The sequence below is a fragment of the Falco rusticolus genome, chromosome 7 (assembly GCF_015220075.1).
Source record: "Falco rusticolus isolate bFalRus1 chromosome 7, bFalRus1.pri, whole genome shotgun sequence".
NCBI classification, from domain to species: Eukaryota; Metazoa; Chordata; class Aves; order Falconiformes; family Falconidae; genus Falco; species Falco rusticolus.
The window spans coordinates 12,210,138-12,233,220 of record NC_051193.1 but is presented as its reverse complement, the minus strand read 5'-3'; the positions used below and the strand labels follow the sequence as shown (position 1 = coordinate 12,233,220).

General features: G+C 46.4%; 1 protein-coding gene across 1 annotated transcript; it reads right to left on the bottom strand.

The window, feature by feature from the left end:
- Nucleotides 1–965: 965 nt before the first annotated feature.
- Nucleotides 966–19,640, bottom strand: MINAR1 (membrane integral NOTCH2 associated receptor 1). The gene is made up of 4 exons (XM_037395836.1): nt 19,461–19,640; nt 10,509–12,853; nt 8,769–9,023; nt 966–4,950 (listed from the first exon to the last, which is right to left on the bottom strand). The coding sequence occupies exons 2-4, from the start codon at nt 12,804–12,806 to the stop codon at nt 4,753–4,755; spliced, it is 2,751 nt and encodes a 916-aa protein (XP_037251733.1). The 5' UTR covers nt 12,807–12,853; nt 19,461–19,640; the 3' UTR covers nt 966–4,752.
- Between the last annotated feature and the right edge of the window lie 3,443 nt (nt 19,641–23,083).

Genomic DNA, 23,083 nt, shown 5'->3' with positions numbered 1-23,083 from the left:
GTAACACTTAGCATTTTTGTGAAAGTTCCTGCTCCGGGATTCATGCTGTAATGTAAAAATCCAGAGGGCACTTCTATCTGTAAGCTTTTAGACTTGATGGGTACAAGAGAAAAACATTAAATTCAGGCAAATCTATGCTACTATCTCCAAAACTGAAACCAACGCTAAATTGTGAATCACACTCCCTCCTAAGGAGACCTGTGATGGTTTGCAGCCCGACTCACGGCACATGAGCACCTGAGGCTGGAGCTGGGGGCCTGGCCTTGCAGAGAGCATTCAGCACTCCCATCCTGACCAAGGCTGCTAAAGCAGTGCATTAAAGGTGTTTATGCAGTGGAGATGAGGAAATCAAGATCTTACATTACTATGCTTTCATGTCATTGTTCATTATTTATACATGTCCTCTTCTCGGCAGCTGCCCTTTGCAACCTCTGATGCTCTGTCTTTGGTTCAACAGCTGGAATTTTAAGACAAACTGGTTTTACAATTAACAAGTCAAAAGCAGCAAATTAAATTTATATAGAAAACCTAAGCAAACTGCCTGTTGATAGGTGACTATAAATAGTTATCTGTAGTACTGACTTAAAAGGGACAGTGGCTGTATAAACATGTAAGTGAAACATATCAAAATATTAGTCGTGACCTTATTAAAACTGTTGATACGGCAAAACCCAGTCATGAAATAACCTATAAAATGAAATATTATGATTAGTGTCAAGAGCTAATCTGCCAGAAGCCCAAAGAACGTAATGCAAAGGAGCTTTTAAAAGAAACCCAACAAACTCATTTTTCATTATCTTCTGCCATCTTATTATTTCACAAGTGAGAAATCCATTAGCAATTCTGCCAAGAACTAAGACAGGCTGCTTAGTTATCTAACACCGAGACACTCGCATCCCATGGCTATCTTGATGTCCCTGGGAAAAAAAAAAAAGAAAAAAAAGGAAAAGCAATGAAGTAATAAATTATTATAACTGTTCCATTAAAACTTAGGACTCTGTAATTTTCAAGTTTATTTGGTATTATATTTAAATGAACCAAAAGGCAACATTGTACAGTAACTTTATAAAATAAAATTATTACATAGTACATTAAAGAAAGCCCCATTAAAAAAAAAATCCTAAAAAGTCATTTGGGGACAGATCCTGTTCTTGCTCATCTTCACACATGATTTATCGAGCTCATTTCAAGCAGCACTCTTGTTTTAGGAAAAGCAAATGGGATTTGCCCCCAAAATGGAGTATCTTTTTTTATAATTCTTGCAGTTTCATTTTATCATGTGTAATATATCAAGTTTATAAGGCATAAATACGAAAAACAGTTCAATATGCTCATCATTATTTTAATTAAGTAATACAATCTAGGACACTTTTTTCAATCACACCAAGGATTACAATGTACCTATAGCTTTAATTTGTTTAATTTTTTTTTATACAAAAGTCTATCATATAGTATACAGTATATTCTAGTTGGTAACTGGTTCACAAGGTTGATCACAATATTCTTGCAGGTTAATATTGTCAGGATTTCACCTAGCTTGTATACTCTGCGCAGAAGAGTCTCTCCTGCCCAGACTGCTCTCCTGCAGCAGCAGCATCCCACCACTCCATCTCCTTACCTATTTTAACTGAAAAGAGTTCTGTGCCAGATGCAAAACCCACTGGGAATGGCTAGGGATGCGCATCCCGGTGGTGCCGAGGAGCTGCAGAGGAGACAGCAAGGCAGCAGCTCCTGGAGGTATTTGCAGAGGGGGAAGGCAGGGATACGGGCTCTGCTTTCCCCGCTCCCCTCGGGCTCCTGGCACCATGGAGATGATCCCAGAGATTGCAGGAGCCAAATGAAGCCCCAAGAGGGAGATCCATGACAAACCACAGTCTGGCGTGTAGCAAAACCACTGCCCCAATAACGATGGGTGCCAGTGGCAGCTTGTGCAAAGTAAGGATGGGCAAAAGCACCTTGATAAATTAGGAGTTGCATGGATGCTTGGGATGCTGAGTGCTTGGGTTGGGCCAGCTCCATGTCACCCACAGCACCAAAACCGGCCAAATCCTCCTCAGGATTTTGGGCATCTCTAATGCAAGGATTCACCCGGTGCCAGCTGGATGAGTCTTGCACAGACAAAAAAAAAAAATTATTCCTGCACAGACAAAACAGGGGTTCTTACATCTCTTCTAACACATCAGTGCAAGCACAGCCCCAGCCCGCCCCTGTGATCAATAACACCTCCTGCACCCTTCTCGCATCTCCACTGAGATATTGTCTAAAATCAGATTACTGAGATGCGATGGAGGCAGTGCTGCTGATGTCGGGCTGAGGGCAGCAGGGTCAGCCCACTCAGGCTAGCAGAGGGGGACTGGTGAATCTGGGGGGGGGGGGGGGAAGTCTGCCCCGTGTCCATCCCATACTCACCCTGCCCCTCCAAGGGACTTGTCACTGCCAGCGTGGGCAGGCAGGGGACTGACTGTGCCACCACAGGGCCACGCTGCTCTTTCCAGCAGCACCTGGTGCTTGCTATCACCAGGCCAAGGAGGGGTGTAAAAGGGCTTTCTGACATTACCCGGAACCAGGAATGGGTTTTTTCACATATACAATCAACTTAAATTGTGCATAAAGTAAACTGCAGAGCAATGCCCTCCAGAGTGTATTCACATGTCTAATATTAGATATCTTGCTGGCAGCTCTGAATCGTCCCTGGAGGTTTCTCTACCTGTCTATATTTACTACATACGGATCCTGAGCTCCTAAACTCAGGTACTCTGAATCACACCATAACCAAAGGCAGCTTAAAATAGACAGTGTGAATTGCTCCCTCCCTACTGTGACTCCATCCTGCAGCATCTGGGAGGAAAGAGAAATAATCTTGGTATTAGGTATGGGCCAAAGCTACAGAATTTGGATCAGGATTCAGGCCAGGCAGGCGCAGATTTTGGTCTAGGGGCTTATCCTTGTTCTGTATTTGCTGATGGAACACCTGCCCCTGTGCTTACAACTTGTTTTTCTGATAGATCAACAGTCCCAGGGATCATCTATCCCTAAATAAAATACAGCACACAAGCAGTGTGTAAACAGCTCTCCAGCTGCAGGAAAGAACTGACATACATCTAAAGTCACAACAAAGCCTTCGCCTCCCACACGCTCTTTCCCCACTACTTTTTTTAAACCACCCAGAAACAAACAGCAAGTGCAGCACATCCCAGAGAGCCGGAGGAATGAGCATCTGATGCTTTCCTAGCTGCTGTGTCATCATGTAGGGAGGCTGCTTCTGAGGAAACCAAATTACCCTACATAAAGAGCATTCACTAACAGAATCTCCTTTCCCTTAGAGGACCAGCAAGATCACATTATTTCCTGAATGACTTTTTTTTTTATTTATTTAAACTTTTTTTTTTTAAACTTTTTTTTTTTTTTAGATCTATACTTGACAGAAGAGTAATACCGTCTGGGTATTTGCTTTCTTTAACCATGGCAGGTAATTTCTGTTATAGCTTGAGAATTCCTTTGAACCTGCTATTTGCATTTGGGATAAAGCATCAAATGGACATTTCCCATGGGACACAGACTGCTTGCTGTCCAGTAGAGTCAACTATAATTCTTAAGTACATCAGCAAGAGGGAAGCAAAAGGTCTCCCCATGCTGAATGCATTGCATTAACAGCAAGTTTCCACTAGTGTTGAAAAATTGTGCCCTTAATACAATGCTCAGTACCCACCAGCCCTGCAGAGTGAGGAACACTCTGAACTGTATAGAAAGCTTGCGGGAAAAAAAACCTCCATTAGTACCCATTATGCTGTGATTTATGTTATGGGCTTAAAATAACAAAATTAAACAGTTCTATTTAAGCTGCAGTCTAAAAAAAGGCACAAAGACTTTGTGAAAAAAAAAATTATAACTGTTCAGATTACATTTCCAAGAACTTTAACAGAGCGTTGCTTTGATTTGCCAGCTTTACTTGCTGGCAGGAGTGAAACTGAGACAATTTCACTGTCTGCGGAGGTAAAGAATACCCTTTTGGCAAGGCAAGTTTGCCAGCTTTATCCAAATATTATTCAACAGAAGCAACTAAAACCTCTTGTGATTGCTTTAAAACATAATCTTTTTGGTCTGCAGCACATTGCACTTATCTAAGTACTCAGTGATGATAGTGGGTCTTAGGGCAAGACCAAATACAAAGAGCACTTTTTAATCTGAACATAGAAATGAACTCTGTTCATGGCTACACAGTCTGCTTTCAATCAAATGGTTATGAAATACATAAATACTATAAAAAAAATACAATACATTCAAAGTTTTCTACATTGTAGAGAGCTTTAAGACTTTTCCTAGCTCCCCAGTGTAATGCATATAGAACATTCCCTTCTATACAGTGCTACCTCCATGTACCCATACCTCTGTTAAATGCAACATAGCTCAGACAACCTTCCTCTTTTGCCTGGATTCTCATCAGTCTCTGGTTCTGTAAAACATAGTTTCTTTAGGAAAAAAAAATTGCACTTTTAAAAATGCATAAAAATTGAACCAAGTTCCCACTAACTCCACCTCACAGTCTGTTATTTAAAATAATACTTTTTTTTAAAAAAAAAAAAAGTGTCTCTAGTTGTTTTGTGTTTTGCCTACATTTACAGCATTCTCCATCAGGTTATCCTCAGAACATTCTTCCTTAGCAAATCCCTTACAGTTTTGCCACCAGACGTTTGAAACACAGCATGAGCTATCTGATATACACGCGGCCGGGAGTCACGGGTCTCCGCAGGTTCAGGATTTCATTGTACAAATGGGAACTACAATGACCAGAATAACCGTACAAGCTGCTGCTGCTATCAGGGCAGCTATCTTGCAAACCTTTGCTCTTCTGAACTCGGCTTCTTTGCGTTTTAATAAGGAATCATAGCCAGGAGTATAAATGTCTTCCATCCAGTACTCTAAGTTGTTTGGGTTTAAAGATTCTTGAGTCTAAAAATTAAAAGGAAACAGTTGTTAATTGTCTGGGATCTGTCATTAAGAAAATAAATAAAGCAAGCAGATATGCCTGAAGGCCTCCCAACTGCATCTGGCTCTGCTGTCAGGATAAATTGCCACTTCTCACATCCTTTCAACTCTTGGTCCCAGTTCCATAAGGCTAACAAAAGTGGCAACAAAATACAACAAAAATTAAACTCCTGCAATAGTATAATTCTGTTGCAAAATCCCTCACATACCTCTGATTTGCTGGAAACTTCGTCATCTTGGATGGCATTTAAATAAAACCTCTTTAATCTGCTAGAGAGCAGAGATGACAGCAACTAACGGTCTGTTACTGCTTTTTAAATTATTAAAGCCCAGCTGATGGGAAGGGTTCTTACCACACACTCCTCATGCACTACATCTTATAAATCTAACCCTAATTTTGCTGCCATAACTTGCTTGCAGGGTGCGACTGCCCAGCTCCGGCCCCCAGCACCCAGCCCCTCTGGACGGGTGATCTGCAGACCCCCACCAGAAGGGCAATGCCTGGGGGCAGCGGCCCTGGCCCTTCACGCCAGCGGGAATGCACAGCCACAGGCAGCAGGTGCTGAGCACCCCGCACAGGCAGGTTGCAAGCGGATGTCCATGAAATCACCCAGGACAGAACGATCCTCAGATCTGGGCTCTCCTTCCAGCTCCATCTTCTGAAAGTCATCTGAATGCATGAGACTGTCTCAGTTTTAGGGGCAAGAGGAGAAAGGGAACTGGACACCTGGTTTAATATTTGCTACCACACATTATTCTGGACCATCTCCACAGATGAGACCATTTAACCCCAATGGCACAATCTGTATTTCCACAGGAGGAAACACTCTGCTTGTTGCCAAAGTCTGAGTGTCTCCAGGTTGCAGGTGATTTCAAAAAACATGCTTAAGAAATGGACAACTTTGCCCTCATTTCACACAGGTGAGCAAAACAAAACAAAAAAACTTAAAAGGAATGTGAATTGGTCACAGAATGAAAGCCAACCACCTGAATGTTTTTGTTTTGGGGCTTTTTTTATCTTTTAGTTTTTTCTTCCTAAGATTTTGAAACCTCTTCAAGCTCTGCATCTCCACTTTGCTTGTTTTCTTCCCTTCATCCTTTCTATTAGGAAAATGGGGGGAAATAAAAAACTAGGCATTATATTGCACTTACCAGCAGAAAGGAATCAAGTAAAAAGAACATTCTGAAAAATGACAGCTTTTTCTCAAAGCTGCCTCCTGTGTCTGGGGCTCCAAAAGACCATTTATTTAAAAAAAAAAAAAAAAAAAAGAAAAAGAAAAAAAAATCCACATACAATGTTCCAGTAAGTATACTCTAACACACACCATTTCTGTGCTCCTAACGGACCTGATCCAAAGCTTGTTGGACTCCGCACAAAGAAACTCCAGCTGACTTGAGAGGGATTTGGGTAAGCCTTTAATTGGCTAATTCAGATTTTGTGACCATGAGCTACTGGCTGAAACCTTGCTTTGCCTGAAAGCAGCATTTGCTTCACGCACAGAACTACTACAGGGAGTGATATTATAGCTACGCCAGAAACAAACAAGTAAAATTAAGCTATGGTTTTATCATTGTTTAACAGACAGCTCTACAATAGCACTAGTATGCTGAAACAGTCTGAGATTGTACCGTTCGGGGTCTGAATGACCTGTCCCAGCTTTCTAAAAACAATCAGCAACATCGTCTCCAGAAGCATCAGAAAATGGCCTGACAATGCTTCATCCCAGTGGATCATCATACACAGAGCAAAGCAGTGACACCTCACACAGACCCCACACCTGGGACAAACTTTGGCCTGACTGGCTTTGCAGTTTCTCTTTTTGAAGAAAAAACCAGCAGACTTGTCAAGTTCCAGGAGAAATTTTCAATACATAAAGGTAGAAAAACCCCAAAGATAGCCATGCTATGCTTCAAGGAAATTACACTTTTGGACCTCTCTGCCTTGGTATTGACCTTTTAACTACTTCAGAAGGAAGATACATTATTAAAAAGGCCCATTACTGTTAATCAGCTTCCTTTCCCGTTTCGTTGCCATATGTAGGAATGTTCATTAAAGCGTAATGTATTTACTTTCAGTTCTAATAAACTTAATCACTGGGAAAAAAAACCCACTCATCAGTCTGTGTCTATTTTTTAAGTTTGTCAGTAAGCTCTATTATAAAGTCTAGACATGGGCTTTGTGGAGTAGCTGCAATTCTGGCAGTCCTTTTGGAGGCAGAGAATCAAACCAGTAAAGTTTTATCACCTTTATCCTAAAGATAAATGATGGCAATAAGCCGATTTCTCTGGTTTGCTCACAGTCGCACAGAGCTGCTTACGGGGAACGAAACAGCCCTATGAGGAGCAGATGGAGAACACTTCTCCCAGGGGAGCTTTGCTCCCAAATATCACCTCCGTTGCTGCCTCTGCGCAGCAGGTAAGGGATGCTTTGTGACTGCCTGCTGCAGAGGAACCCCTTTCAGCCTTTTCCTACTCTGGCACAGAGTCTGCAATGCCAGCGTTAGGAATTCAGTAAGCCCTTTAACGCTGATGTGAAGCAGCAGGTCTCGGGCTCCTGCACACCACCTTCCCTGGCAGACAAGCTCTGGAGACAAGCAGACTGTTGGCTGGGGTAGGGTTGCACTAAGCAGACCGCTGGTCACAGAGCCAGGCTAGTGCCATGCTGATGTGCCCCGAGCTGTAGGCCAGTGTACCCCAACCGCTGCCGAGCCTGTAGCGAGCTGAGACAGCTTGCTGTGCTCTGGGGCACGCATACACATGCAAGGAGCCCAAAACACCCGTGGGCAGCACCAGTCCCCCCACTGATTCAGCATGCTGCTGGATAAGTGCATGTAAATGATACACAGAGATCTGCACATCAGTGTGGATTTCATTATGTGGTGCGTTTTGGGTTTCATGACCAAATACTGCAACATTTGTTTGGTCTTTACACGTTTTGGATGTCACTCTTCATGCTTCCTCTTTAAACCTGTACTCAGACATCTTCCTTCCCAGAAGATGTCCTGTGTTTATCAGGCTAGACATGCATCCAACATGGCACAGAGTATCCAACATGGGCACTCAGTCCCGGGTCCAGGCAGCCCATTATATATCAGGATTGTGATTTCAAATACACTACAGTTTGGGAAAATTTAAATCAAATTTTGAATTTGTCTCCCAGCAACTTCCTCTGCTCTGCTTGTTGCAGAAGAACCTGCTCCCTTCCAAGCTGGACTAAAATGCAAACGAGACATGCCCATTAGCTGATCTGCTCTTCACATGATGTTGGTTTCCAACAGCCACTTCAAAGCTGCAACAGTGATGTGTTTCAAAAACAGTCATGGTATTGAATGCCATCTACAAGTATTTTATGTCTCATGTTCCTAACAACATGGAAAAAGACCTAACAAATTCTCCGTGAATAATTCAGGCAGAACAAGGATAGAAGAGAAAGCAGCAATGCCAGCTCCTGCACCATTCTGCCTTGCTGCAGTTTGGGACTGGTTCAGCTCTGCATCCCTTTATCCCTCAACTCTTCTTTAGAGCTACCAACACCATGAAAGCTTAGCAGACATCTCTCCATTGCAGAATAAGCTGGGAGCACCAACCTGTCAAGGATCACCATTCAGCAATTAAACATCCACATTCTTCTTTGTCCCTGGCCAGGATGGATAGGGATCAGCAAGATTAGAGGCTCAACGCTGCATAGCTCCTTCCTGAGCTATCCAAATCCCTTCTTAAACACATATTCTAGCAACATCCATTTGCAATCAAGCCATTCACATTAAACAAATGGGACTCACTTGTAGATCCAATGCTGCAATCTTGCCTTTATCCCCTGAATTCCTTGTATATTCCTCTATGGTCCATGATGGCTGGGCGCGTTTCACTTCAGCCAGCTCTGTCAACCTCATGTCTGTGTAGAGCGGGTTGCTTTTCATGTGTGACTTGAGTGATGCGGGGTAGGGATGAGGACTAAAGACTTGCTCAATCAAGAAAGCATCTTTTGGTTGTTTAGAGAGTCTATGTGGCTGTGGGATTTCATATTGCCTGTCTGCCTGCAATAGGGTTCAAAAGAATTTGAGAGAAGAAACAGGACTATGAGGGGGTTAAACACAAAGGACAGAGATATTCCTTTCAGAATCACCATTTTATTAAAAAAGTACCACCTAGGACAAAAGTTTTGGATGGCCTTAATCCATTTGCCCACCTCCTCACAACCAGACCAAAGAGGTATTTTACAGCTCATGTTCACTATAATATGAACACAAAGCTGATGCAGCAGAAGAAATTTAGGTTTTGTACTGTTTACAGATTATAAAACAATCCTGAAAACGGCCCTGGCATCCAGAGAAGTCTAGCTGATCTGATCTGGAAAAGCTGAGACATCCATGCACACTTCTAGTTTTCTGTTTCCAGATCAATCTTAACATGAAGAAGTCTTGAGGAAAGCCCCCATGCAGCACGCCCTTGACACCATACCATCCATGGTACCCATCCAGTGCCAGCCATGGTCTGCTGCAGGAGTGAGGACTTGCAAAGTCACCATTTCATCCTGGGCAGTTCAGTTTACAGAAAAGCCAAGGTTTGGGCTTACTAAGGGTAACCTTCTTCCTCTTCTGCAACCTACTAACAACCCACGGTTTATAGTTCCGTGTTTACCCAGCTACACTTATTTCCACCAAACTTCTTCCTCTCCTTTCTCAACCCTTCTCTGCCCTCATTCCCCATCATAAGGACAGCATGCCCATCATGTGGTCCTGATTGACAAGAGAGCTGAAGGACCCCCAACCCTCTCCACTGTCCGTGAAACAGAAACAACTGCCCACACCATGCACAGTTTCAACTGAGCAACAACCAGAGCCCAGCACAAGGATGGCCACAGTAGCTATGGGGTCTGTGAAGACAGTGGTGGGCAGCTGTTAGGAGGGATGGGCAGTTTTTCTGACCAACCGAAACAAGCCCACAGCTATGCTGCATTTCCACAATGGGAGGCTTAAGACTCATTTAAATGACCGTGAAAGTCAGATATAGAGAACATTACTACAGTTAAGAGTCTCACGGTACACGTACAAGGACTCTTTTCTTGAGGGATTTGAATCCATGAATCTATTTGGTTGGTTTTTAAATATGCACATACTTCTCTGATAAAAGCCGTCACAATGCAGTTTCAAAGTACCCCTTCTAAAACAACCACTAGAGAATTTCAATTTTCCCCACAACCTTTTCACCAAGTTAATTACCCAGCCCCCTTACATAGCCACTGATGATGAAGAATACCATCACCTTCCAAAGACGTCACTCACATTACCCCCCCACCCCCTTTTCAAAAGAGCAAAGCTTTTAGAGAACAATGTGACCATATTACAGCTACCAAGCCAGAACATACAGGTACAAAATCGCTCAATTATGATAACAATAAAGACAAGCATAATACGGCAGGGCAAAATGTTGTCATACCCTGAGGCTTGTGATGACTATGGAAGACATTCATAACTAGATTATTTTTAAGTGCTTATTATGTGAGTTAAAGTTGAAATTACCTCTTTAGATTTCCTGTGCCAGTCCTTATTTTCTCCTCCATCTCTCTCTTTCATCTCCTCTTCTGTAATGCCAACTTGGTTGGTGTAAGTAATAGCTCTCCAGTCTCGGGGAGAGTTTGAAATACTTGCTATTTTGGATTCAGTTGCACTGTTTTCCTCTGTTAATGATCTCGATGACCTCCTCGTAAACAAACTTTTTTTTAAGGCTTTTACCCGAAGACTCTCACTATTACTTCCACTGGCATCCGAACAGCACCATTCTGGATTATTCTCCAGTTTGCCTCCATGAGGAGTATTGTGGCACTGAAATATCTGTGGGGAGTTACTCTCATCTGATGCAGCCTCACTCGTCAACGAATTGAGATCTATTTGTACACTGACCTTCTCTGGCTGTTGAATTTTTTGATCCAACTTGCTTAATTTTCCCAGGACTTGGGAGATTTCTTCTCGGACGCCTGAGAGAGATTCCAGTTTCTTTTCTATTTCACCAATCCTCAAAACTAATTTGCAGACACTCGTTTTTAGTTCATCATCTGTGTTGCTGATATCTGCCCGGACCACTTTATCCAATTTGTTACAGGCATTCCCGTTGGAGATTTTAGTCAAATTGTGCTCAGGTGAGCTCTCACAGTCTGATTTATGCACCTGAGACAAGGAACCAGTGCTGTTGTAGCACGAAGACTGCATCACTCCTGTGGACCCACTGATACTCATGTCATCCAAAAACCGAAAAATGTCACTGATGTCATCACTCACAATTTCGGAGTCATCATCTGACTGCTTGAGAGAGTGCCGCTCACCATACTTGGCCTGGCCCGCCGCACACAAATCCTTGCACTTCTTGTGGTCCAGACCTTGCTGCTCTGTTTGTGTCCCAACACTCGTGGTCCTGTCGATGCTTAAGATCTGAACAGAAGTACAATTGATACTTTTATCCTTAAACTTTTTGACTGGCTCGTGTTTCTCCACATCTAGAATGGAAGGGATTTCCTTGGGTTTATGCCCATTTGGTTTCACAGCATAGTTTGCTTGCATAATTGGTTGCTGCTCCTTCGTGTTCAGGTAGGACTGATGCCTGTCAGCTGAAGGGAAGCTTGGAGATGGATTGTTTGAACTCTGGTATCGTGGCTTCTCTTCAGACTGCTTCCTATTAAAAAATGACCGTTCAAAGTCAGGTACCTCCTCAGTATTTAAACTCCAGCTTTTAGCTGGCCAGGCAGTTTGCTTGGCTGGCTTTCCAGTCCACTTTTTGGTGTCCTGGGGCCCGAGAATGGTAGTTGGGCCAAAATACGTTGAAGCTTGAAGATCATCTAAACTTTCATGCTTCACTCGTCTTTTGTCTGGTATAGGAGAATAAACTGGATTCAAGTACTGGCTGCTGTATGGCATTTCAAAGCTGTGGTTGAAGAAAGCCTGCTTAGAGCTTTCTTTCCTGTTCTGAGGCTCTCTGTGTCCATCTTCTGACTTTTTGTTAGACGGTATTAAGTTGGGAGATATTGTAATCAGATTATGAAAATCTTCTTTGAATATATTTCTTTTCTGGACACATGACTGCATCACGAACGGCTCCTCATTCGAAATGAAAGTTTCTTTTATTCCTGCACTTATAGGCAAGGAGTCCTGGTCTGAAATAGATTCATTTTCAATGTTCATGGGGAAGTACGTACTCTGCATCTCACATGGTGGAGACGTGGCGATGGAGTAGGATGCCAACGCCTGCAGCCTGTCCAGAGAAGCAGCCCGACCCTTCATCTCCTTATTAACCCCCAGTAAAAAGTTGGGTTCTGATGAGGGGACAAACTGCTGGCAGTCTTTGCAGTCCATCTTTCTGCATTTTGAAGACCTTCTAACTGGAAAGCCCCGATTGAATTCCTGGTCATTCAGCTCGCAGTTGGGCACGCAGTCTGCCAAATTGCAGATTTCCGTGTCAGATCTACAGGACTCAAAGGATTCTTTCTTCTTCACTTTCTGCCTTGCAACTGGAAGTTTCTCCTTGGCCACTCCCCCATTCATTTGTATGAGGTTGAATATTGTTACTATATCTGCTGCAACCATGATTTTCTTTGATTGCTGATTGTTTACAGTGCATCTCATTTTGTCTTTGAACAAAGTTGCTGGGAAATTAGGATCCAGGCAAGCAGTGTAAAACAGCACACTTCTGAGCTTCGCCAACTGGGATAAATCAAACCTTGCACATAGGGACTTGCAGAGGTCCTGGTAAGAAACAGTATTCTGCTTTGTGTCCAGCTCCTCCAAGATCTTCACCAGGAAGAGCGAGGAATCCTGGTTGGACTCCATGCCTCTAAGCGTATTTTGTGGTTTAGTCTGGGAACTGCGTTCCACTTCTACAGCAACACACAACAGCAAACAAAAAAAGATTCTAAGTCACCCACAGATAATATCCAGAACCTTGTAATTCAGCCACAGATGGGACCTGACTCCCTAGCCATGCATTCGAGGGCTTGCCTGTACAACCCATCATTGTATTTCTGGACTCCAGGCGGTAATCCTAGCATCGATGAAATCAATACTTAAATGGAATCAGGATTTCATCCAAGGAGGCTCATTTATGTCAGTGTCTACTAAAGTGAGCAAGTGAATAAACAGCAGAAGCTTTGGAGGGGCTGCACTGATGGCAGATATACAGTCCCAGCCTGCTTGCTACAGGGCTTTTACAGAATTTCTTACCAACAGGCAAGAGGTTGAAAGTACACACACGTCAAATTGTTTGATAATAATTCTAGGCCTAGACTAACCAGAGATGATCTAGCACACCATGACAACCCCAGCTGTTTTCATATCTGACTGCAAATGGCTCTCAGGAAGATTCTTCTGACAATAAACTTCTGACATGCTTTCAGAAGTTATTTGAGCACATAAGTACCATCTTGCTTATTTTAAAACATTATTTTCTCCTCTGCTCTACCATGACACTTTTTCCAGAAATATCTTTTCTTAAGTTTATGATTCAGTAATGAAAAAGCTGCCTGATCCCATGCGAAAAATCTGTGAGTCCCATTTCAGCTATAAAGTGCAACATTTAGAAAAGAACAGAAAGAGTTAAAAAATTTCCCACTGAACCTTGAAACCAATCCAGCAGATGCTAGAGGGCTAGCTGCCAATCAGGGTAGCTTTGAAGACTGAGAAATATCAAGGACAGAGAACATCCTCTTCAGGGATGCGCTCCCAGAGAAACCCAGGGAGCGCAGCTCCATTCACCAGCCCAAAATGATAGGGCAGAGGTGGAGAGCAAAGGCTGCACATTTATGTGGATAACAAGAATAGCTCGGACAAGCACAGCTAATGCTAGCAAACATCTTGGGAAGGATATAAACCCCTGCACTTCCAGAGCTGAAACCAACCTCTAGGTATTACGGATTAGGAAAGGATGTTGATGGGGGGCAATTTATTTTTCATCTGCCTACTGTGAATATCCTTGTTGGTGTCTCTGTTGTCGGCTACTAGGAGAGACACAGCATGGGATGATGCAGCCTGCCAATTCCTATGTTTGCTCACTTTGTCTTTGTTATTCTTACTGATAGGAATGACAAAAATATTTTCCCTTCCCCAAAAAGGTATGGTATCTTCCCCATTCACTGCCACCCTTAGATAACCCCTGGAACTAGTCTCTCCATCTTCATCAAATGCAGAATATCCACCCAAATGGCGAAGCACAAGAGTCAGGCTTCCAAGGTTTCTTATGACTCATTTAAAACATCACCTCCCAGCCAAAAACCCAGGACTTCTGAGCACCGCTGCAAGAATACAGGGCTCCTGTTCCCCTGCTTGTAGCCTTTCACCTTGCCCTGATATCACACGCTGGTGATCACTATCTGTGTCAGAAGCCAGCGTACATCAGCTTTCATAGGAAATGCCACAGCAGCATCTTCAGGAGGTGAAAAAACCACTGGGTTGCCCATAAGAATATGAAACAAACCTCCATGCGGACTTGGCTGTTTATTTAAGTAGCATCTTTCCACTGCGTATGATCAGAAGTTGAGCAGCAGCAATGTGAATGTATGTCTGTGATTGTAAACACAACTCTCAGAAACCAAAGGCTACAGGGATTTTTCAACACCTTCGCTGTATGCATGTTTGCTTTTAAAGCTCCTCTATTGTGCATAGCAGCACAACTCTCCTGCAAACTGACAAAAGAGAAAAAATGTTATATATTGCTCAGTGCTTGGCTCCAGAAAGTAATACTAAAAGCCGGAGGAGGATGCTTGTATCCCTTTTTATCAACAGTGTGTACCCAGAGGAACAGCCTTTTTAACAGCCTGCCTTTGTATTGCTCTGACTTGTCAACGTTACACAATGAAGCTCCCAAGCTAGGTCCAAACTGTCCTGCCTGCCACCAAACCCACCAAGCACTCCCAGAGTAAACTTCGTATGTGGGGCTCAGAGGCTTTCCCAGATGCCAGGGGACTGGCACTGCAAGTCAATTTTTTACATGTTATAAATCTGCCATTTGGGGCCTGAGTGGAAATCTGTCTTTTTGTTGCCTCCAGGCTGAATATCAGCAAAAGCAACTATCTTCTCCCATCTGTAACTCCGCAGCTCCCTGCAAAACCCTCACCTGGACATGCATCTTCACAGCCTGATATACACTCTGTGCTGTCCGCACCCGCCTGCCAGCACCCTGCTTTCTCCCCGCTCACACTCCTGCTAAAATATGCAAGTAGTCAGTTTGCAATATCATATTTCTTAAAACTGTCAACCCATTTTGTTCCCTACCTTTCTGCCTTTACTCTCTCATCCCAATGAGGATATCCTAGGTACAGTTTCTTGAACTTTTTTGTTTTGTACCAAGCCATTCTTAGCATACCCTTCCCATCAGAGGTTTTAACTTCAATTCAGGTTGCTAAGCCCTCTGGATCTTGTAAAACTTGGGTGCAGCCTGATTTTCAAAGGTGCTGAGTGCTGACAAGTTCAGTGGAAGCCCTGCATACCCCAAAATCTTGCATTGCTTTTATGTAGCACGGACAAGGAGCCTTGGTCTGGGGACTCCAATCCATACCCAAGCAGTAAGGCAGTGGCACTGAAGCACAGATCCCAAGCAGAGGAGCCCTGCTAGACCTGCTTTAGCTCAGCGTTGGACCCTGTGCTCCCAGACCCCAGCCTGGGAGGTGGCAGTCAGCTGTACAGCAGTGAGAGGACAGGGAGGTGACAGAGGCTTTAAAACAAGGGTGACCCGGAGAGAGCTGAGCCTGCTGACGTGGGAATTCGGCCAATTTGCTCAACTGAGGCTCACCTGCGGGAGGTGGGAATTGAAAAGGCAGGTTGCAAAATCATAGGTAGACCTTGAGCTAAGAGTTAGAAAATTTTCCTCTTCACTCCTTGGCTGTTGACAAACAGCTTTCGGGTGTGAGTGCACTTTAGGTGTGAAAGGTACCTGCCTGGACATGGAAATGCGTGCTCCCTTGTGCCCGCGCATCAGAAACATTGCTAGTGGAGCATGTGACAGATTCAGGCTGTGAAGAATAAGCTGTACTACCCCATAAGGATAATATATAAGGGCCTCGAAATCTTGTTGCCTGGGTCAAGGATGTAAAAACCCGGTGCCAAGGTTTTTAGTGGCACATTAAGCTCCTCTGTCTCTTGTCAAGCCTCCTAACAGCCTGCGACAGAGACAGGTACCTCTTGGCAAGTCACCCTGGGAGCTGCCACATCCCAGGTGCCAAGCACTTGGCCACGCACCATCTCAGTTGTTATGTCCACATTCATTCATTATCTCTCAAAGCAGGACCAGAATAGACCTGGACATGGCACATAAATGCAAGGCTCCGAAATAAGCACACGAAGGCCTTTTAAAGAGGGTACAGGGTCATGAATCAGACAAAAGCAGCAAAGCAAGTGAAAGCACCCACAGCAAGAGCAACAGCACGGGGTCTCCTCGGATGGCCTCAATTCCACCAACGTCCTCATGCCTTACCTTCACTACCAGCAGCCATATGCACCCTTCAAATCACCCCCAAAATTACTTTGGTCCCCAGAGACATGGAGCTAATCAGACACAGGGACAGGATCTAGCTTATTTATCTTCAGCAAGACAGCCTCTGACCAAAGGAGCCACTTAACATTTCATCTTCAATGATTTTGTTATATTAACACTGGGAGGGTCGCTTTGAGTCAGCCTCCTAAGATTCAACATTGGCTGCTCTAATAGCACAATTCCACCCCAGCATGGACTTGTACAGCATCATATTGCACGGCTATCGATGGGGTCTGACTCCCTTTGCACGCAGATGAGCTCCAGGCTTACCACAAATCAATGCCGTCTTTCCCTGCACCAAGAGCAACAAACTGAGCTCTCATCTTACCATTAACCCACTGTCTCAGCCTCTGGAGGAGAAGACCAAGAATATTAAGACTGCAACCTCCATCCCTAATGGTGCTTTCTGCTGCACAAAGGGAATATACTGTTCTATTTTCTGGTGTCTTCAGGAATCAAGCCTCCGTGAGACCTGTGGTCCTCCAGACCTGGGGAACCTGCGCACTCTTTCATGCAGCTCGCTTCCCCGCAGAAATGCCAGAACGCACTTTCCCTCCTCACCACCTCCCAAATCAGTGCTGGGGAAGGGGGGCCCCTCACCTCCTGACTACCCTAAAAATTCACATTCACAGGAATTCATTAAATTAGCACCGCTCCTCAGTTGCCCTGGCTGCTTTCCCCCTAGGCACCTTCAGCCCAAACCCTGCCCCACTCACTGCACAGGCTAAGGGCAGCATACACTGGGGCAGATAAATCCCAGCACAGGATTCAAGAGAAAGTCCCACCACTCGAGATCCCTGAGCAGCTGCTGGGTGGCAAGGTGCCTGCGTGAGCCTGAATCATGGCCACTGGCAGACAGACCACGTTATCTTCCTCCGTTATTTCCTCCTTCATTTCCTTCCCTGTTCTTTGTGTCTCTGACATTTGCTCTCCCCCTTTCCCAATATCCACAGCAGGTGCAGCTAATACACAGATGCAGTTGCTGGAGTCATTATTTCCCCTCTCCCTTTGATTTACCAGCCGAGAGGGAAACAGCATCCTTGTTTTGCTTCCCCCCATGGTGACTAACGGGCCACCCTATAATACCATTACGTTGCGACAGACAGAGCGAGTGATCCTTGCATAAATTCCCCCAGAAAGAGCCAGCTACTTGAGCGCTGGAGAACATTAATATAGAGTCTGTGATATGCTGGTTTACTATTAACTTGAGCTCATAAATCTTTCAGCCTGTCTTCCCAACGCCAGATACTATAAAACAAGGCAGGCAATGCATGCCTCACATGGAACATGTAACACATCGAGATGGAATTTAGTTTTTGTTTTCTCCCCACACTCACAAATCCATTTCTCTGTCAAAACATTAAGAAATTTCCGACGAACGAATGAGCACCTTGAGCCTTGTCTGGCTCCCGCCGCGCACACACATGGGAGCTGGCACTCGGGCAAACAACACCCGTTTCCGCACACCTTAATCCTCCTCCTCCCCCTGCCTTCTGCCACTCATTAAAAAGAAAACTAAAAAGCGCACTTTGAAGCCCTGCCTGTACAATGGCAATCGCTTCTCTCCACCTTTCATTGAAGAGAAAAGTCCTCCTGAACATCCCAACATGGGCAGTCTCCTTCAGACTGTTCCCTCGGCTGTGTGGCAGCGGGGTGGGCTCTGGTCCCTGGGGCAGGTAGCAGATGTGTGTTGGCTCCCTGCCTCGCTGGGGTGATTTTTATTCACGGACAAACGCCTGCAGCCAGGGAGCTCACACGGCTTGTGCTCCTGCTCTCACCAGCGGCTCGCTGCCGTTCTGCCCAGGAGCAACGCATGCTTCGCACCCTCCCGGGCATCCCACCGCTAACCTCATCCACAGTTCACTGGGGGGACTGGTGGGGACGGCACTGGAAGAAGTTACTATTTTATGGCTCTCAGCTTGTGCGAGCAAGCCATGGAAAACTACGCTTTACAAACCCAGCTCTTTAACAGAGGCAGGCTCTGCTGTAAAGGGACCCTGCACAACACTTCAGCACACACAAGCATCCCACCCCCCAAGAACTGAGCAGTTTTTAAAGGCTCCCAGTGCATAAATTAACTGTGAACTTGTGGATAAAGGCAGCGTACCCTCACAGCCGTGTCAGGGCTCAAGTCAAACAAGGTTTGCCATTGATTTTTCTTGCACAATAACATTAGGCTATTTGTGTTGCTCAGTTACGCAATCCAGGTTAAGATATCTATATGATCTGGGAAAGTGCAAACAATCATTCTAAAACTGCAATAAATTACTTGAATTATTACTGCATCATACGTTCATGGTTATTCTTTGCCAACTATTGGCCCATATAAACACACACAAATTCCGTCCTTTCAATGCATTATTAGAGTGCATCCAAGTCACATTTTTCCCCAAGAAATTCTGCATAAGGAGACACCATTGCAAACACTGACAAACCAACACAAAAAGGTCTAATCGAGTTAAACCCGAGTGATTTATTCCATCAATGGGCAACCTGGATTTCTCCACAGCAAACCTCTAACAACCCCACTGCCACCGGACCTCGCTCCGGTGGGTCTGGATTCTCCGGTCCCCATCCCTCCAGGCCTCCTGCTTGGGGTTTAGGGGTCCCGGGGCCCAGGCCAGGAGTCACCCACTTGGTCCCCTCCAGCTGTGCGGGACTGAAGCGGAGCCGCCAAAGTCGCAGATAGAGTTTCAAGATTTTTGAGTCCCCCCCTTTCCCGGGGAGCCTGACAACGAGGTGGGACCCCGGGGCACCCGGCAGGGACCACAGGGGCTGGGGGGCTCTCTTACCTCCACTTACCCCACCTGCCCTAACCCGGCGGGGGGGAAGCCTGTGCTGGAGCCCCCTCCCCGGCAGCCCCGGGAGATGGGGGGCGGGGGGCGCTCCTCCTGGGCGCCCCTTTCAGCCCCCCCAGCCCTTCGCACATCCGTGCCCCGCTCCCCGCACCTGGGGCTCACCTGGGGGCTCCGCCTGCCTCTGGCCCGGGGAGCGCGGCCGTCACGGCCGGCTCTGCCGCTGCACCAGCCGCTTCCCAGCCCGGAGGAAGAGGAGGAGGAAGAGCCCGAGCCTGAAGCCCCAGCAGGATGCCATAGCGCCGGGCTGCGCTGACAAAGGCGGCAGCAGGTTGGCATGGGAGGAGGGAGAGAGGGGAGGGGAGGGGAGGGGGGAGGGGGCTGCACAGGCCGAGCCTCCCTGCGCCGCCCCCCCCCCCCCGCGCCCGCCGCTGCGGGAGGGGCTGCCCCGGCCGGCCCCGGGCGCTGCGGCAGCGGGCGGGCTGCGCTGCCCGCAGGGACGGTGCGCGGCGTGGGGCGGCGGATCCGCGCTCCGGCCGCTGGGAATTAACCATTCTCATTATCTGTGTTATTAGTGCCTGGCCAGCTGGGGGGGGGGGGGGGGGGGGCGGCTCGGCGCGGGGTCCCGGGGGCCCCAGGAGCCCCCCCGGCGCTGGCAGCCCCGCTGGTGTGTGTGTGTGTCCCGCTCCCCAAATCCGGGCAGAGGGTGCCAGCACGCCGCAGCCTGCTGCAAAGGCGTGATTGAGGGGAGGGGGCATGCCTCTGCCCACCTGGGGACATGGCACCCCGGTGCCACCCTGTGTGCCCACCGGCCCCCGGGTGGGTGCAAAGCCGGTGATGCACCGACCTGACCCCCGCAGGCCAGCGGTACCCTACCCCCCGCCCCGAGACCTGCGGGTCACGGTGTTCGCAGGGATGGGGACCGGTGGGGTGGGTGGCCAGCGCAAGATGCTGCGTGGGGTGCCCAGTATGGGGGTCCCCAGCCCGGGCTTGCTGCGATGGACATGCAGCGCCAAGGCACACTCGCTGCCAGTCCTGCCAGGCAAGAGCTTACCTTCTGTCAGAGCACTGCTGCTTTCCTCGTTGATGGTCGGCTCACCATGCCACCCAGGAAACATTGCAGAGAGTTTTTAATAGAGGTGTTTGTTGCTGGGGGAATAAAGCAGTCAGATGTCAAAGGCTTGACTTTTCCTCTCATTAGTACTGTTTGGGAAGTGGACTATCAGCTTGTCTTTCCTAGATGAACCAATTCGAAGGGCTGTATGCACAAACACGTCATGGCCATCAGACCTCTGTGGACAAACTGGCATAAAACTATGGGTTTACTTACTCTGACAGCCTTGGGAACAGACGTCTCTGCTTTCCAGGAAAAAAACAAGGAATTGGGAGGGGGATTTTGTCTGCAGCCCACTGATGTGCAAGTTCTTCCACTGACTTTGAGGAATATTGTATGGGATTCAGTGTATATATAGTATCTGTAAAGACAACACGCATAGCAGCTAAAGAGGAAAAGGTAAACATACAGCTTTGCAAAGGGAAGAAAAATGTGTTTATACTACATTTATTCTTACCACTACTTAACGTCATTGAAAGAGGCAGTGTCCTTGGGCCCCATTTGCCATGCTTTTCTTAGGTTGTTTTATGCTATAACCAACCATTTACTTGCAGATTGCATGGCTGGATGATTTCAGCCCTATACCGCTTCCTATAGAACATGCCTTCAGGTCATCAGAATAAGCAGAAAATCTCTCCATACCCTTCAGAACTGCAAACACCACAGAATAAGTAGGAAACATTTCTTACGGCTAGTCCAGGTCTAGCTGACCTTATTGTTTTCCTCCAGGTTCCAAGTTTTCCAGAGTTGGCTCCCATAGCAAAAGCCGGTCCAGCTAGAAATTAAGCAGCATAATAAAAATAATAATGAGATCAGTAATGCATTCCCTGCTTATGGAAGAGGATGCCTGATTAATGATTCCCTGGTTGACAAGAAGTCCCCAACCACATAATCCTGAACTCCTCCTGGGAGGAAAAGGGACCATGTGGCTGAACTGGTCGTGTACCAGCCAGTGCTCCCTTGGCACGCAGTCCTAGTGTGTGCTCACTGGCCCAGGCTGTAGCTGTGACATGAAACTGCCTGCTACAAAAGCCTGGTGAGATTTTCCAGTGACTTAAAAGCTCAAGGTTTCAGCGGAAGGGTTGCTCTTCAGCGCACATCCTTTGCTCCCCTGTTGCATGCGGCATATTTTGCGCAGAGTGTTGTTCCCTCGGCTCCAGACCTCTCAGATCTAGGGCAACTGGGAGAAGGCATGCCCCAAAGCCAGGTTGCAGCCAGAGGAAAGTTTGGTGACTTTGCCTTCCTGGCTTCCCCCTCCACACATGGAAATTACATTTAATTGATGGCAAGGGTTTCATTAGCTTTATGAGGGCTGTGACTAGTAGCATATAATTAGGAATCACCTGCAAAAATTGATTTGAAACAGTTAAACATGGTGCAGATTCATAAACACAAGACATTGATTTTACAAAAAGACACTGGGTGGTGTGTCCCAGGCTGAAGTCGATGCTCAAGGGGCAGGGGGTGAAATAGTGCCTGTGGGCACCAGGGCTGACCCCCCTTGGGGTCAGGGAAAACATCTCTGAGCAGCTTGGGGTGTTGCAGGTCTGCAGTGGCCCCCCCTCTTCCCGTGCTTTCCCATCTGGACTCTAACTCTCCCCCGTACACCTGACCAGGTTTGAAAGCAGCTTCAGTGGGAATTTCATCCGAGGGGAGAGCAACAGAGCAGCTCTCCCTGTCCCCGTTCTCCATCTAATTTTAGTACCATCATCTCTTATTTCCCCACCTTTCCTTGATGTCTCTGCTTTGTTCTCTGCTCTTCTTTTCCCTTTCATCTCCTCTTTCCTTCAGTGGCTGGCACATTTACCTTGTCTGGCTCCCTCATAGCCTCCATCTTCCCCTCAGGCCCCCCATCTTCTCTCCCCTTCAACAACACCTTCCAAGTAGGTGACCCACTGGATGCAGGAGATGTCTCCTCAAGACAGGGGTGTCCAGGGCTGTGCACACCTGCATTTCCCAGCTTGCCTGGCATCACAGTGCTGCAGAAACAGTGCCCAGCTCCTCACAGGGGCTACAGTCTCTTTCCTATGTAGCATAACCCTAATATAAAGATATTTCAACCCAATTTGCTTGCCAGGGCCAGAGCATGTTCCTCACTCATACATGATGATTCCCAGCTACAAAAAAAATGAACACGTTGCCACTGTCTTGTCCACTCTCACAGCAGCAGGAGTGTTCTTTGCACGCAGGGCTGGAAACCCTGAAGCTGATGGATGCTGAAAGAGAAGCTCACATTGAGGGCAAGGTCTAGGAAAGAAAATCTGACTTCCATCACTGCAACACTCACTAGTTATTTCTCTGGAACTTTGGAGCTCCCTCTCCATGTTGGTAACTTCCCACAGGGAGGCAGGTTTTTTTCCACTTGTGTCTTGCACACGCTCTCTTGCAAAATTTTCTTTCAGCTGCAGCCCCTCTAGAGCAATGTGCCTCCAATGAACGGGTACAAACTGCAGCAGGCCTGGACTCAGGGCTCTCCCTTTGCCTTATCTCAGGTGCTGTGGCTGTAGCACCACGCAGCTGTTAGGTGCTCTACCTTGCAAAGACTTACACGAGTGATTAACTTAAACCAAAATGCTTGTGCCACTGACAGCAAAGGGACTGACCCAAGGGCTCGTTTTAAAGCACTAAGAAGTCTTTATGCAGCAAGCCTGCTCTTCACTTTTCTTATTGCAAC